The sequence below is a fragment of the Paramacrobiotus metropolitanus genome, unplaced genomic scaffold (assembly GCF_019649055.1).
Source record: "Paramacrobiotus metropolitanus isolate TYO unplaced genomic scaffold, Prichtersi_v1.0 Parri_scaffold0000009, whole genome shotgun sequence".
Lineage (NCBI taxonomy): Eukaryota > Metazoa > Tardigrada > Eutardigrada > Parachela > Macrobiotidae > Paramacrobiotus > Paramacrobiotus metropolitanus.
In genome coordinates this window covers 772,540-787,235 of record NW_026570229.1, presented here as the reverse complement: position 1 = coordinate 787,235, position 14,696 = coordinate 772,540, and the positions used below count along the sequence as shown (strand labels likewise).

The window sequence follows — 14,696 nt, the reverse complement described above, 5'->3', positions numbered from 1 at the left end:
CGGCTCCACCGGGAGCGAATTTAGATCAGTTGTTCTCTGTTCTTAGACCTCCCGAGGCTGTTTTGTGCTGATTGAGTGAACTTCGATGTGTTTTTATTTGTTTTTCTATAAGCGGAATGGGTATAATAAAACAAATGTATAGAAATACTTAACGTGCAACAGAACGTGTGAATATGACGTGCAGATTGCCTCTTTGAAAATCGGTATGCAGCGAATCGCTGTTCAATTAGATTTGTCGACTCCATTAATTTTCGACACAACATAACCGGCATCGGCGGTATGTACAAACAGTACAATACAAACAGTACAAACAGTATACTACAGTAGTATATTAGCAGCCGTGCGTGATTTCGTTGTATACATTGATGTATGAATGCCTGTTAAAAATACGTGATTCGACATTACCCAGTGATTATAATTCCTTGTACAGGGATCAATTAAATTCAAAGCAGCGCCATTTGGATATTCAAAATAATGTTAGCTTCAATAAAATTTATGAAAATAATTACAGTTAACATTAGTCAAATGTTTTTTTCTTGCCACGCAGTTAAAAGGACAAAAAACGGAAAATAGCGATATGCATAGTCAAACAATGTATAGCCAATTCTCCCACTTATGATAATTATTCAGTTATCCGGAATCAGTTGTTCTGCAAAAAGCAATGGAATTATTACATGTACGGCTTCGTTTTCCGGTACATAAATGCAAGTTTCCGATAACGACAATAATGTACTTTAACAAGTAAGTGGAATTTATTGTTTGTAGGAGCAGTGTCTGCAGCGCCATGTGTTGTTCTGTTATGCCAGCATGCTGCCCAGAAAGTCTCACTGCGAAGCCGCGATCATTTCCTACAGTTCACTTTTGTATATGAAGATTCCCCATACATACAGCATTATTGCCTGCTTACATGGCAGAAAACGTGACCTTTGTTCAGATTTCTAATGATAAATAGAAATTTCTGTAACGGTTCGATCTCAAAAGCGATATAAAGGCGGCTATGGTTCGGCGGAAGACGAGAAATGTCCTCCATCGAAACCTGCACCGCTGTGATCGGTGAGGCTATCAAACGTCGATAAATTGTTACAGTGTCTTTTGCTCAAGAATTAGCCAGATTCTTACTATTGCGATTGAATACTAGCTTTCCACATTATCATGTTGATTTTTTTCCGTATAGAAGAGTCATGACATAATAATGTGCATCTTATAAACATTACACGCAATACAGAATAATATTATGTCAGCTGGAATGTATATTAAATTCTCAACACATCTGCGCATAAAGCTGACGCCAACGGCTGAGGAATAACTATTTCTTGTGTTTTTCAAGGTGACCTTGGGTGAGCATAGTTGTCCACACCAGTTATGCCTGCTGGAAACGCATACAGCATTTGCATACTTGGATTATTTCAGAATTAATTGAAACTAAATTACTGCTGAACTCGCCATTCCCGCTACTCACCGACACCGGCAGGTTTTGGGTGCTGCTGTTATTTGCAATTGATCATTTGGCTTGTACCGGCAGTTCGCTCTTTGCGCGTTGTTCTCCAGTGCAGCAACATTTCACTCATATCTGTCCAAAAACCATAATTGTGTGTTTTGAGTCTTCCCCAATGTTTGCAGACGTACATTAAGCCGTAAGGAAACATGATGAGGAGAAAGAACTGAGCGGGCCGTCAAATCAGAAATGGCAGCAAAGCCTGAGCAGCGTTATAGCCACATCCCAGGCGCTAATGCCGATTCTAGTTTGTCGTCACCCACTGTCGCTGCGGAAATTACGGCCCAAAGAAAATGACGGATTAATTGGACCATCATCCGTGTGGTGACGGCGTCTGCCGCGTTAGTTTACGCCATCTCACCGCCAGGTGTCCACCTGGAGTGGCTGAATCTCCGCAAGATCCCGGGGAAACTTGCCGTGCACTATATTGGTGAGTCAACTTTACACTACGTATTAACGATAATTGTTTTTTGTGTCTATTTCAACACACGGCACAGGTAACCGCCTGATTGAATTATATACAAAGTATATCCGTACGCTCGCGTACGGCGTAGGAAGCACGTACAAGTTACTACGCACGTCATATCAGGTACGTACCGGTACGCTTGAAGCTAGCCGATAAGGTACTGTAGTGGCTCGCACATCTTGTACCACAGAGTTGGTGTACGGGAAAAATGTGCATCCCAATATACACACTATAACCGGGCAAAACGCACGATTCGCAGTTGGCGTGCATTGATAAATTTCTGATGTTTCTCAACTTCTGGTCTGGAGAACCTTCTTGAATATTAAAAAAATTAGAGCTCTAATAATTATTAACTAAATTTATGCTCAAAAGCAGCCATTCACTTAAATCTTTGCTGTCAGCTCGAATTCAAACACTGATTTGTTGTGGTTTTTGGGGTGCCCCTGCAGAGTGAGGGGTACGTTCAGCGTCAACATTCTACAGCTACAGAAAAATTCGAGTTCTCAGATACAGAGCTTCTTTTCTAAGGTGAATTACAATTTTAAAGCAAATGTTTGATTCTGGACAGATTCAGAAGGAGAATTCATCTTGAAGTCAAATCACGCATTATTTCGTAGGCGTGCATTTTGCCCGGTTAGAGTGTGTATATTGGATGCACATTTTTCCCGTACACCAACTCTGTGGTACAAGATGTGCGAGCCACTACAGTAATATGCGTACGATCGTGCGAGTCTTCTTCTGTCGGCGTCCATTCGCCTTGTTGATAATTGTTCTTTTACTGCACCAATTTAATTCGAAAATTTAATATTAATGTAATCAACGAAAAGTAAAAATAATATTATACGTACAAATAAACGATAATAATGTACAGTAACAGTATGAACGTTGATCCTGTTTTAAAAACAGTCCTCATTCGGATCTATCGCCGAACGATTTTGTAATGGTGTTCGAGTAAATTTGCGGCCTAATTACAGAGCTTTGATGGCCAGTTAAACTGAAATATCATCAGCAATTAATTCCCACTTTCGCTGTCGGTTGTGTGGTAAGCTCATCCAGGAAAAAGTGCCGGCTGATATTTTCGTCCACCGATGCTTTCTACCATTAATTTTGCAGATCTTTAGGCGGCAGTCTGACTGATAAGAATTCACTGCTGATCGGAATCTGTTTTCTATGGAATGCTGCGGTGAACGCTATTACCGACGCTTAATGGAGCTGACTCAGCGTTGCTCACGATACGCGTGATGTTGGCCGCCGCTGATACAAACACGACCTGGGAGAATCGAGGCACCGGCAAGTTTTTCTATTAGAGCTGCAGAGATATCTGGAGCAACCAGAGATTTTATCGTTGTCGTTCTGAGTCAGAGGCAAGCGAAAAATTGTTAATCTTACACCAGCTGCATTTCGCCATAATTATTATTAATAATAAATATCAACCGATTTTTTTGGTCGGAAAATTCGGAAAATAGGGTGTCGCGTCCGATGAGCTTCCGCAGCGTTGTGCTCTGCAGGTTGCCAGAGAAAACCTGCTGTGGTAGTATTAAGCTGCGTATCCTTAGCTGTAGCAAATGTAAATAGGAATGTTGCCTTTTTTTAAATTTTTAAATAATAAATGCGGCTCATGTAGTGTCACCACGCATGCACTCTTTTCTTACTCGTACTTTGGGCCGCAGTTTAATATCGACCTATTCAATTAAATTTTATCGGAAACATTGTTTTAAATAAAATTTAAAACATTGTTTTAAATTTTATTAGAAGCATTAATCAGCAGTTGCATATCGGGATTCCTTCGGTTTTATATGGACAAGTCTGTATCTTTGAGGTCAGTAAGGTCTGTTACATTTTGTAATAACTTTAGCGTTGTTTTCCTTTTCGGCTGGGATCGAGTAGATGCGTCGAGAATAATGCAATCTGGCTGACGCATCGTGTCGTGCGCTGACCAAAGTTCGGCGGGCCGGGGCGTGGCCATTAGGCATCACGGCAGTTGCAGGTTAACTTGCTGTTTCCGATTGGTCGGTAGGAGGTAGTGTGGTCGTCCCGCCGCACACAGCATCCATCAAACGGACTGGCAACACACCGTGTGGGCGCACATAACAAACTGTTGCTTGTTTATTAGTCAGTGTTGTTACTTGGGGTTCGTTGTACACTACAGCAGACAGCGTCTTAGTTCAATAGCCTGTGCGTGGTTTATGTAGGGTCCTTGCCGTCCTTCCGTTTCTTGGTCAAGCTCCCGGTGGCCGTTGCGGCCACACACACCGTCCGTCCTGCGCATCGCCAGCCGGACTGGCCCGATCTCCGCCGTACATGCGCCATTTAGAGGTACGTGCGTGACATTGTATTCCTGTCGCAAAAATGTTCTTTATTGCATGGTTTTTGCATAGTCGCATATTTTTTCGGACCCCGCCGTTTGAATCTAACCCAACTGAATTTATGCATCCAGTTTAAATACTGTATACCCAACTTAGGAGAGCAAGTTAATTTTGCGTGCTGCAAAATTGTCGGTATAAAACAGTGTTTACGCAGTGGTACTATTTTTTCCAATTTTCAGCACCGCAGATCAGCAAAACAATTCGAATATTATTCGATTTATTAAGTAGAGAAAAGGAAAAAGCTCAGTGATGAAGCGGCTACCAGTCCGTCGCACATAAATGTTTTAATTTCTTTCAAAGTTGTACAAACAGTTATTTTCTTGTGTTTCGTGCAAATTATCTGCGTGGCGTTTGGTTATCTTCGGTTGTAGAGTTTCCGGCAACTGCGGTATTTAACGTTTCAAGCTTTTATCACGCATAGTTTCATAAATACATAATAATAGTTTTATATTTGTATTTATTTATGTAATTAAAAATTGTGGGAACTCAAGCGTTCAGTTTGTGCAAGCGGTAATAGAAAAATTGTTTCGGAACCTAAAGCAGCAACAAGAATTCCAGAGAAATCAGTTCGTGCCACGCGAAATTGCCAAAGAGTTATAAATGATAAAAAAGCCAAACTGCAGGGTCAGTCTTGTTCCGCGTGTAAATTAAGCCATGCTGCGCTGTGGCCAAGCCGGTAGCGCTGTATCAAGGTCATCAAGGTTGAGACTTACTACTGCTCAGAGTTGTCGATACGAGAAAACTACCGTACGAGTACTTCATTGACGCCTCTTATCTGTATGTCATCGGCAGGCTCTTTATTGAACGTTCGTCTCCGGCAGTCTGATAGTTTCCCAATACCGTAAATTACTGTAACATTAAACTGCTCATTGTCCGAATAAACAATTCGAATCAAACAAATTCGAACAAAACAAAGAAGTAACCTAAGAAAATAAAAACAAAATTGTGCGTTACGAATAAGCGAAAAAAATACATAGGTATCATACAGTGAAGCAATTAAGGCTAGATCGAAGCGCGAAAGCACTTAGTTTAGTTTTAGTTTATTCAAGAGCAGACAAACCCTGAGGCACTCGCTAGTCTGGTCAGATAATAATAGAAAAAATAACAAATACATAACAACATTCAGATGGTAGAACAGTCGAGGTCACATAATACTACAGCAGATTATTTGAACGTAAAGTAGCCAGGTAAAGTTCAATAGAACCACAACCGAACACCTCTTCCCCACGTAGTTTTTTAGTCTTACCATCAACAATTTTAGTAAACATTTTTCCCGTTATTTTATCATACAACTGTTTCAGCCTCATCTTCAGGGTTGTCTTCCCGATGCACAGCCGCGTGGTGGCATCGATCCGCTCTGTACGGCGAAGCTCGTACCTCGCACTCGTTTCCTTGAATGGCAGCAGGTTGGTCATGTAAGACGGCACATTAAAACTGCTCCGGTTACGTATCTTGTACAGCCATACCGCTTCCTTTGCCGCCATCGGTCGGTCGCTGGTGTGATGCCCAGCTGCTCGTACAGTTGCGGTGTTATCCGACAACTGCCGCCGGTGATGGTCCGCAAGGCCGCGTCTTGCCGTTTCTTCAGCTCCTTCTGCTCTCCCGAAGACGCCGTGGACCAAGCCAGTGCACAGTAATCTATGTACGGCTCGACGAAGGCGTGGTGAAGGGTGGCTCGCTGAGGGATGCTGAGACCGGTTCTGACTCGCTTGATCTTCTGGATACCGAAATTAATGTTTCGTTTCACTTTCTGGAACTGCTTATCCCATTTCAGCTGATGGTCGACTTCAACTCCCAGGTACGTCACATGCTGTTTTACGGTCAGCGCTTGACCGTTCAGCATTACCACTTCCACAGTATCGATTTGCAATATTTAACCAACGACTACTTTTTATTAGACAAATTCTTTGATTATTGCTGCAGCCACGCGCTGAGTCAGATGTTGCTGTTTGTGAACTGTGGTTGATGCTTCTGGCAGTTTCGGTTGACTTTGTCTTGTTATGCCATAACACAGGGTGCAGATAGCCTGACCGGGTAGGACATAGTTCGCCCGCTGCTCCCACTTATTGTTATCGACCAGTTACGAACGATTCATCCAGACAACAGCATTCTTATAAATAGTCCTATTTATACCGCATTATATCCTAATCCTATAAACCCACCATTTGGGGAAACATAGGATGTCCCGACAAATAATAGCTGTTATTCATGGGAGAAAACGGGAGAAAATAAATACAGAGGAATATTTCAAGATCGCAGACACTTATATTCTAGCAGAAAATCCTTAACAGAGGTCCATAAGTAATCATCATCGAAACAGCTTCAGATATAAAGGGCATATATACGGACGCTGATGTTGCGGTTGTGCCATTGCAGGTGGTGTTTCTATTCACGCAGCTTAACATGATCATCCATGTCGTCTTGGCAGCCGCCGGATCGGAGACTAGCGGAAATGGCGGCATCGATTATCGGCCGCTCCTGGTTGGCTTGTAAGTCTTCTAAATTACGCTGAATTTCCCTTTGCGTTATACTCAGTCAGTACAGATAGACTCAGTACTAAATAACTGCAAACATATAGATGTTAATATAACCGAATATTTCGATATAACATAAACATATAAATACTTATATACAGATAAAATAGTGACACCGAAATAAAACAATTACTGTAAATACCAGAAAACTGTTAAGAAATCACGAATATTCTGAGAATTAATTATACCAAATAGGTATCTAATTAACAAAGTGTCATTTTTGCAGGGTGCCGTTTGTGCTTGTCGGCGTGCTGGGCCTAGCTCGTGGGCTACTGCATCGTCAAGAAGTGCGCTCGCTGTGCAATGTGGACACGCCGCAAGCCACCGCCCATTCCGGTTAACGCCGGAAGCGGCACAATCAAAGTAACCGCCATTTTTTATATTGCCTAACCGACCGCTCCTTGTTTGGCAGTTACATTACCTTTTTTGCGGAAAATATGTGCTTTTTAGCGCGCTTTTCTTTAGTTTGCTTCTAATGCGAATATTGTGGTAGCGCATGCAGCAAGTAATTTGCTCGTTGCGTAATGTAAAAAATGTGGAAATGTAAAAAAAATGTGGAAATTCTTTTAACCTGTAACAGATTGAAATTCATTATTTAAATTCGGGACTGACAATTTTTTTTGGAATTCCATGTTTGGAAAGGGGATAAGAAAATGCTGGCTTTCTGCCGAAACACGTGGTAATGGAAGTTGATGCCTGCATATAAAAAGGTGGCCGTTGCTGTCACACTGAACTTTTCAAGATTTGTACATGTGGTCAAGAAACAAACGCTTATCTTCTCTCTGAATCAATTACTTGTTGCAACATTAATTTTGTACTCTCTCTGGTGTATAGTGTTTTGATTTCCGCGCTCCGTATGCAAGTGTAAAGCGTTACGACATCGACCGATAGATTGATAGTACAGAGATGATGATGTCATATGAACTTCGACTGTGTACAGTTTATCGGGAATTTTCGCTTTAGTGTACAGTGTACGAGTACTGGACACTGCAAATAACAAGCAAAATTAAAGATAACGCATTCCGGGGAATGTTTAGGACATTCTCCACAAGGTGTCTTCTTTCAGAAGACATAATTCGGTTATTAAGCCTTTTTGGTACGCAGTTCAATGCAGATTACAAGGATGTCAAGCGGCAGTGATTCCGGTTAGAGCGTACAGTGCTGGGATATGTATTTCATGGATACATACATAAACCGCATATCCGTGCCCTGGACGTTTGGAGCGTCATATTACTGTATAATGTATCCCGTTGTTTGCTTAAGTGCGGGCAGCGGTAGTTTGGAGCATGTATTAGGTTATTACCAGAATTTCTTTTGTTAGCATCGTCGAGTTATCAACACTATTTCTGAGCAGCACAAGCATTAATCGTATAACTGTCGTTTTCGTTAATTATAATACTTATAGCAGTACTTATTATACTTAGTAGCCATTAAAGCAGTAGCGTTGTGTGTACCGGGGCTACCACTGCACCGTTCGCGAAAGCTGTCGAGCATCACCACAGCTGATCACATCATTAAATACCACACCAACGGTGCGGCTAATTTTCTTTTCTGCAATTGACCACTCAGAAACCCCGGCACCGCGACATTTCGCCGCCGACAACTGGTCGGAGGACTTTTGGTCGCAGACATTTCACCGCAAGGTCATCTCGCCACGTGACGTTTCGTCGCAGGACATTTCGTTGGCAGGACTTTACGCCGCGAGACTTTCCGTAGCATGGCCGCTTCGACGCAAAGAAATTTTGCCGCAAGGACATCTCGACGAAGCGACATTTACCCTATTAGATAAACGATTTACTAAGCTAAATGAAAAAGCCAAAAAATTAACACTAAAAGCAAAACCAAAAGAACCCTAAGAAATCTAAGAAACCTCAGAAAATTAAAAAACCTAAAAAACCAAAGAAACTTAAAAAACCTAAGAAACCTGAGAAACCTTACAAAACTTAGAGACCTAAGAAACCTTATAAAACTTAGAATCCTAAGAAACCTAAGTAACCTAAGAAATCTAAGAAACCTAAGAAACCTAAGAAACCTAAGAAACCTAAGAAAGCTGAGAAACCAAAGAGCCAAAGAAACCAAAGAAACCTAAGAAAGTCTTGGAAAGACTAAGAAATTCTAAGAATAAAACTTAAGAAAAACTAAGAACAGGCCTAAAAAAACCGAAAAACTAGTGAGAATTAAGCGCGGTGAATTATTTTGCGACGACTTGTCGCATCGTTCGAAAAGTCCCAAGACGAATTGTCCGCGACCAGACATCTTGCGTCGAAATGTCGGAAAGGTAAAATGTCTCAAAGCATACTGTCCCAAACCGAAGTGCCCCAGCGTCCGAATGTCCGGCGGCGAAATGTCTTCGCGGCGAGAAGTCGCGCGTCGAGTTTGAGTGCGGCGAAATGTCACACTCCCAATTGTCCGGGTGCGGAAACCCCGGTTTGCGCAACATACAGACTGGACATGATTGTTAGATATCATCCAACATACGTTTATTCTTAGCATGTTGTATCATCTTGCATGCTCCGTATATGGTGCTAGCTACTTTATGTTCTGACGTTACACGTTAGTCATATTGATGTTCTAATATTATCTGCAAGCTAGCTATAAAGGCTGCTGCATCTGTGTATGAGAGACCAGTCTAGACTCATTAAACTTCCAATCTCCACATAGATGTAGCAACAGTAAAGTATTTGGTAGCAGTACGGGCGCTACCATGATGAGTAGCTAAGGCGCGGACAACCGCGCATGCCCGTAAGTACACGAGAACACCGTGGCTAGGGCGAATAGTGTGCAAACGTGAGTTTCCCGGTACTGTCAAAATCAACTACGAGCGGAGTCAACTTGAACCTTAGCGTAAATTGTTTTAAATTTTGCCAATCTCGTGGCACCCACCAGATAGTTATTTATAAAAGGGTAGAAGATTCTTTTATATACATATGATCATGATTCATGGTATACGCTTTGGTTTTCATGCACTTACCTGTTTTGCTCGATACGAGCGTATTTATATATAGTACTGACATGCTATACGGAAGATGCACTACATCTAATGTACTTGATGACCATCCAAACTTAGTAGATAAAGTGGGAAATAAACACTATGAACTATCTCTTATGCCTAATCCTCCGATAACTAGTAAAACACTTCACCAGCTATCCAACTACGTGCACGAATAAGATCTGGATGATGTAGTTATCCAGATAAATTGTGACTTCCGGTAGGTACACGCACTAATGTTTTCGCTACAGAAGACACGAGAGCTCTCATAACACAAGTTCTTATTAGCAATTGCAAGTTCACACAACACTTTTGCCTAGACTGACTTTCTCTATCCAAAACAATAACCATTTCTCTGCTTTAACATGGGAAAGTTCAGAAACAGAAAACACCGCCGACGTCATAATACGGCGTGTGCCAACAACCAATTAGTAAGCTCAAACGGAAGAAGCAAACATGTACTGTACCAGCTAAGTACATGAAAAAGGCGTACATTACTCATGGAATGTTAGTAAGCATACAGGTACCTATTTTATAATGGTAAAGCATACAGGTACCTATTTTGCTCTCTTGTACAAATTCCATGCCTCATACTAAGTTTTTGTCCACTCGCAGTGCACTGTGCAGTAATACTTCCACTGCGCAGTGGCCTTGATACAGATTTCCGGTGATAAATAGATCAAATTTTCTTCTCAGAATGATTCTCAGTAGTGATAAGAAAGCGGCTACTATTTCGCCGAAGCCGATATTGCCCTCCGTCGAGATTTGCAACACTGTTGAAGGCCGATTAACTTTTGCACTTCTTTGTGTGAGAAATAGAATAACACTATTTCAACTGAATATGAGCAGCTTCTCCGTGTCACTACGCTAATAAAGGCATTATTTATGTCTTCGTAAAAATTGCACACAGTATAAAACGCGGTGATTTCAAAAGATCGATACACGATCATTATTAAATTTTCATATCTGTATGCTCAAATGAAGTGAACGGCAGGAAATAATTTTTTGCGGGATTTTCTCTCTCAACATTGATTACTTATTTTATGGTTGCACCAACGGACGCGAGAACTATTCATGACGATATTTATTTATGCATTAGGATATTCGAATAACGACTCGGATTTTCGGTACTTCAGGATTTACCGTTGATTCTGATATCATCACATGAATTTTTCTTGACCTTTGCATACCGATGTTGTTCGTTAAGGATAGTCGACTGCATCGGGCACCAAACCATAATTTGCGGCAGCGCTAGAAGAACATCCTGACGCTGGCGCTGATTATAGCATGGAATAGCCGTTGCTACAGCGGAAATTATCTATATCTGCAGTGGAATACTGTACGTCTTTATCTGCAACGGAAATAGCAGCGCAAATGAAACAACGGACTAAGCAATTGCGTGTTGCGAGAGCGACGGGAGAAATGTCGAGCAGCGTAGCGCCAGGTAAGCGTGGGAGTATCCGCAAGAGCAAGAGGCGCTGCGACCTCGCGTGGTAAGTGCGAACAGACTTTGTCTCCGGAAGTACCACGTTCTTCGATAAAAGTTTTTTGTAATAATTTTTCGGCAATAAATAAAATCAGCTAACGCCGTTGCCGTACGTTCACATACCGCTAAACGACACCAGTAAAGTTACACAAGCCTGTCCTGTAATTTCTGTCGCTTTACAACAGCGTCAATTACAAATTCAAGGGTCACGCCAAACTCTATACTACCGTGCGCTACAATTATTATTGACGCTTTACATATCACCTGGCATTACTGATGCTCGCCAAATATCGATATCAATTATAAAATATCGATATAAATTATGAAATGTCAACTTTTCTCCTTTATGATATTATCTTAAATGTTGAGAGGGGTGAATTTATCATTTTAATAGACGTAGTTTAGTGTACCGGAAAATCGTTCAAAGCGAAAGTCGGCTACTACCGGCAAGATATCCGGAAGGTGTTGCGATCGACCACCAAGCATAGTTCGCGTGAGCGTCAGGAGAGCTCCTGGTGCTGATGCTGATCTGAGCCCGGATCATGGTGTAATAAATGTGTGCTTTGACAGCGCGCATCAGGTAGGGATAGCTGGATCCGCAAGAACCAGTGTACGTAACCTTGTTCTTCACTGGCTTGGTACGCGCGAGCTAAGACTGGCATCTGGCAGTAGCAAACTCATCGACAGAAGCGTTTTTTATTGATTTTGAAGTAGTGAATTCAAAAAATTACTATTACTGCCGTTCCCGTGCGTTAATGTACAAGTACCGCTTACAGACACAAGTAAAAACGTACGGCATACCATGCATGGTACGCATATTCAGACTCTTTCTGAGCCTTGCATCTTTGTGACATCGATATCCTCTCCATCGATGGCTCGTTTCAGATCACTCCAGAAACGCGACCAGTTTTTTCCTGTTGTGTATTCGTGATATCCATGCGACTTCAACGGGTATATTGGTATGTACACTACCTGTATCCCTGTATCACGTCTGAATCGACCACGTATTCTTAGTATACTGTATGAAACACGCGGAGAATTCCTAATACATAGTCAACAAAGGCATAATACGGGAGAAATACGGCAATATAAGACTGGAAAGTCGTAATCATACGGGCGAGGTATTATAAACAAGCGGGGAATAGTAAGGACAGCATGTGCAATGCGCTTCCTATTATGCGGTCTTTCGGGCGGTTTTGAACGCTCTAATCGCCCGCACGCGCCAGCAGCATAAGACAATAATTTTTCCGGTAAGTTACTATTCATGTCCTTTGCGTTCTGGTTGGTTTAGACATTGTCTTCGTATTACCACACGTTCGCAGGCATTTCGACACGATGCGGAAGACAGCGGCGGTGTATCGTGCACAAACCACTTGAGGAACGAGTTTCTACGAACGTAGTATTTGCCGACGCATGGAGTATTTTGCCAGTGCCTCGTTTTTTCTTTAAACGTCGATTTACTGGCTACCCCAGCCGGCCCCAGCGTACAAACGGCATCATTGCCGGGATTGATTTTATTCGGTTTTACGTTATACATTGTTTTATCAAGCATTTCATGCGAAACACATCGACTCGGTTTGGCAATGGAACCTGCTTTTTTTACCGTTACAGTTTCGTTTTTTTCGTGAATCTCTTCATGATTGCCAAAATCTGTTTTGTAAAGCGTCCAGCTTATTCAAAGGAATCAAAACAGGTGTACATGATAGGTCACGGAATCGGTGTACATATAGATGAGGATCAGCGTTTGCAGCGCCACCTGTTTTGAGGGTGAGCTGACCATTCACTTACTTGAGCGCTTATTTACTAGCAGATTAGAGTCTAATCACTATTTTTCTGTATCGCATGTGAAATTTCAACATGCAGTATTTTGCAAAGCGAAGGCAGACTTTTAATTTTGCTGTGGTCTTCGTTCAAATTTTGAAATGATAAGTGAAAGTTTTCTACACAAGCTTGGGCAGGGTCGATTTCGATGATTGATGCCGATATTAAAGCGGCTTGTTCTGATAGAAGCCGATAAAATAATTAATTTTCTCCATCGGCACTTTTATTTCTGTGAGGCCAGTCTATCGTCGATAAAGTTTTACTTGTTACTTGTGCGAGAAAAATATTTTTTCAATGGAATAAAAAAAATTGAAAACCGCTTTTTTGTGCCACTTCTTGTTTTCCTTTGTAAATAATTGTTATTATTATTATTGCAGCTACATCACTTAAAATCCATTAAACAGAGACAAGCTATTGGATAATCATTTTGTTAATTTAAAAATTTTAATATTTTTTCTTGTTTGATTCTGTGAGATAAAAGAACACAACCTGAAAATCGAACCGGGTATAAAGCGATGATATGCATTTAATCTACTAACAATTATTAAAAAAATGGATTTAACTGTTTTGCCGAAAGTTCTGTCAGAGTATTTTCATTACATTTTTACGTGCGAATAAAGCCAGTGCCACGCTGTGTGCTTGATGTATCGAGCAGCCGCCCTCTGCTGCTGGTATTGATTGCCTGGATTTCCTATGAAAATGACCAGTTTATTGCTTCCCTTTTCCCATATTTCTGTATTTTTCCCTTTTCGGGCAATAAACTCTTCTTTTGTGGGCAATAAACCTGTTCTCCCACCTCCAGATTTATCTGTTATTTCGAGGGGGTGTTAGACCTTCCTCGTGACACCAGCGAACATAAGTGATGCGCTATGCACGACCTATTTTCTGTCATTTAATGTTTCGCCCGTAAGTTGAGATTTTGCTGGCTTTTTGTCTTAATTTTCGATGCTCACGTGTTTCACATTGACTACAAAATTATAGTGAATCGAAATCTCTATCTTCGCAGGCTATATGTCGCGCATCCTGGAATTCGGTGGTTGCGGAAAAGAAACTGCCCCATGGCCGCCAGACTTAAATAAGTGCGGACATGTGGAGTTGGTCCAGATGTTCGCACCGATTTTGGTTAGGAAGGCCAGATGCCGCAGACTCAAGCGGAAAGACGAGGAAATAATGGTTACATTTGTTGGATTGAAGCTGCAGCGCATCGCCATTGCGGATAATCGCTGCTCAAGGTGAGCGTGGCTACCTCGCCGCAAAGCCAGTGGAAATTTGCTCTTCACTCGCTCGGTGTGCTAACTTTTACGCTAAGTTTTACGGTGAAGTGTACCGAAAAGCGCTTTTTATTTCGACTACGCACGCAGCTCAGGCCATATAATGCTTTATCATAATATAACCGCACGTACTGTATTATGTCTGTATAGTATATATGTTGGAATACGTACCCCTTCGAATCTCGATGGCCAAACGATTTTGACATGGACGGTGTCCGTCTGTACTCTTTATATCGTTATGCGAGCTCACTGCCCGGCTGCAAAAGCG

At 41.7% G+C, this 14,696-nt stretch overlaps 1 protein-coding gene across 15 annotated transcripts; it reads left to right on the top strand.

The window, feature by feature from the left end:
* Nucleotides 1-918: 918 nt before the first annotated feature.
* On the top strand, nt 919-7,738 carry LOC129583014 (uncharacterized). 15 transcript variants are annotated; one of them, XR_008689709.1, is made up of 9 exons: nt 1,035-1,337; nt 1,411-1,925; nt 2,936-3,003; nt 3,075-3,780; nt 4,154-4,277; nt 5,629-5,733; nt 5,788-6,125; nt 6,704-6,816; nt 7,088-7,734. XR_008689709.1 is itself a non-coding variant. In XM_055474686.1 (8 exons), exons 5-8 carry the CDS (start codon nt 5,724-5,726, stop codon nt 7,200-7,202), a joined length of 576 nt encoding a protein of 191 aa, XP_055330661.1. In that variant the 5' UTR covers nt 919-1,053; nt 1,328-1,925; nt 2,936-3,003; nt 3,075-4,277; nt 5,629-5,723; the 3' UTR covers nt 7,203-7,729. The 15 variants fall into 15 exon arrangements, 7 of the variants coding, with proteins under 7 accessions (XP_055330661.1, XP_055330666.1, XP_055330664.1 ...); XR_008689708.1 differs by having other exon boundaries at nt 3,075-4,092; nt 5,641-5,733; XR_008689704.1 differs by adding an exon at nt 1,993-2,084 and having other exon boundaries at nt 3,075-4,277.
* Nucleotides 7,739-14,696: the final 6,958 nt, after the last annotated feature.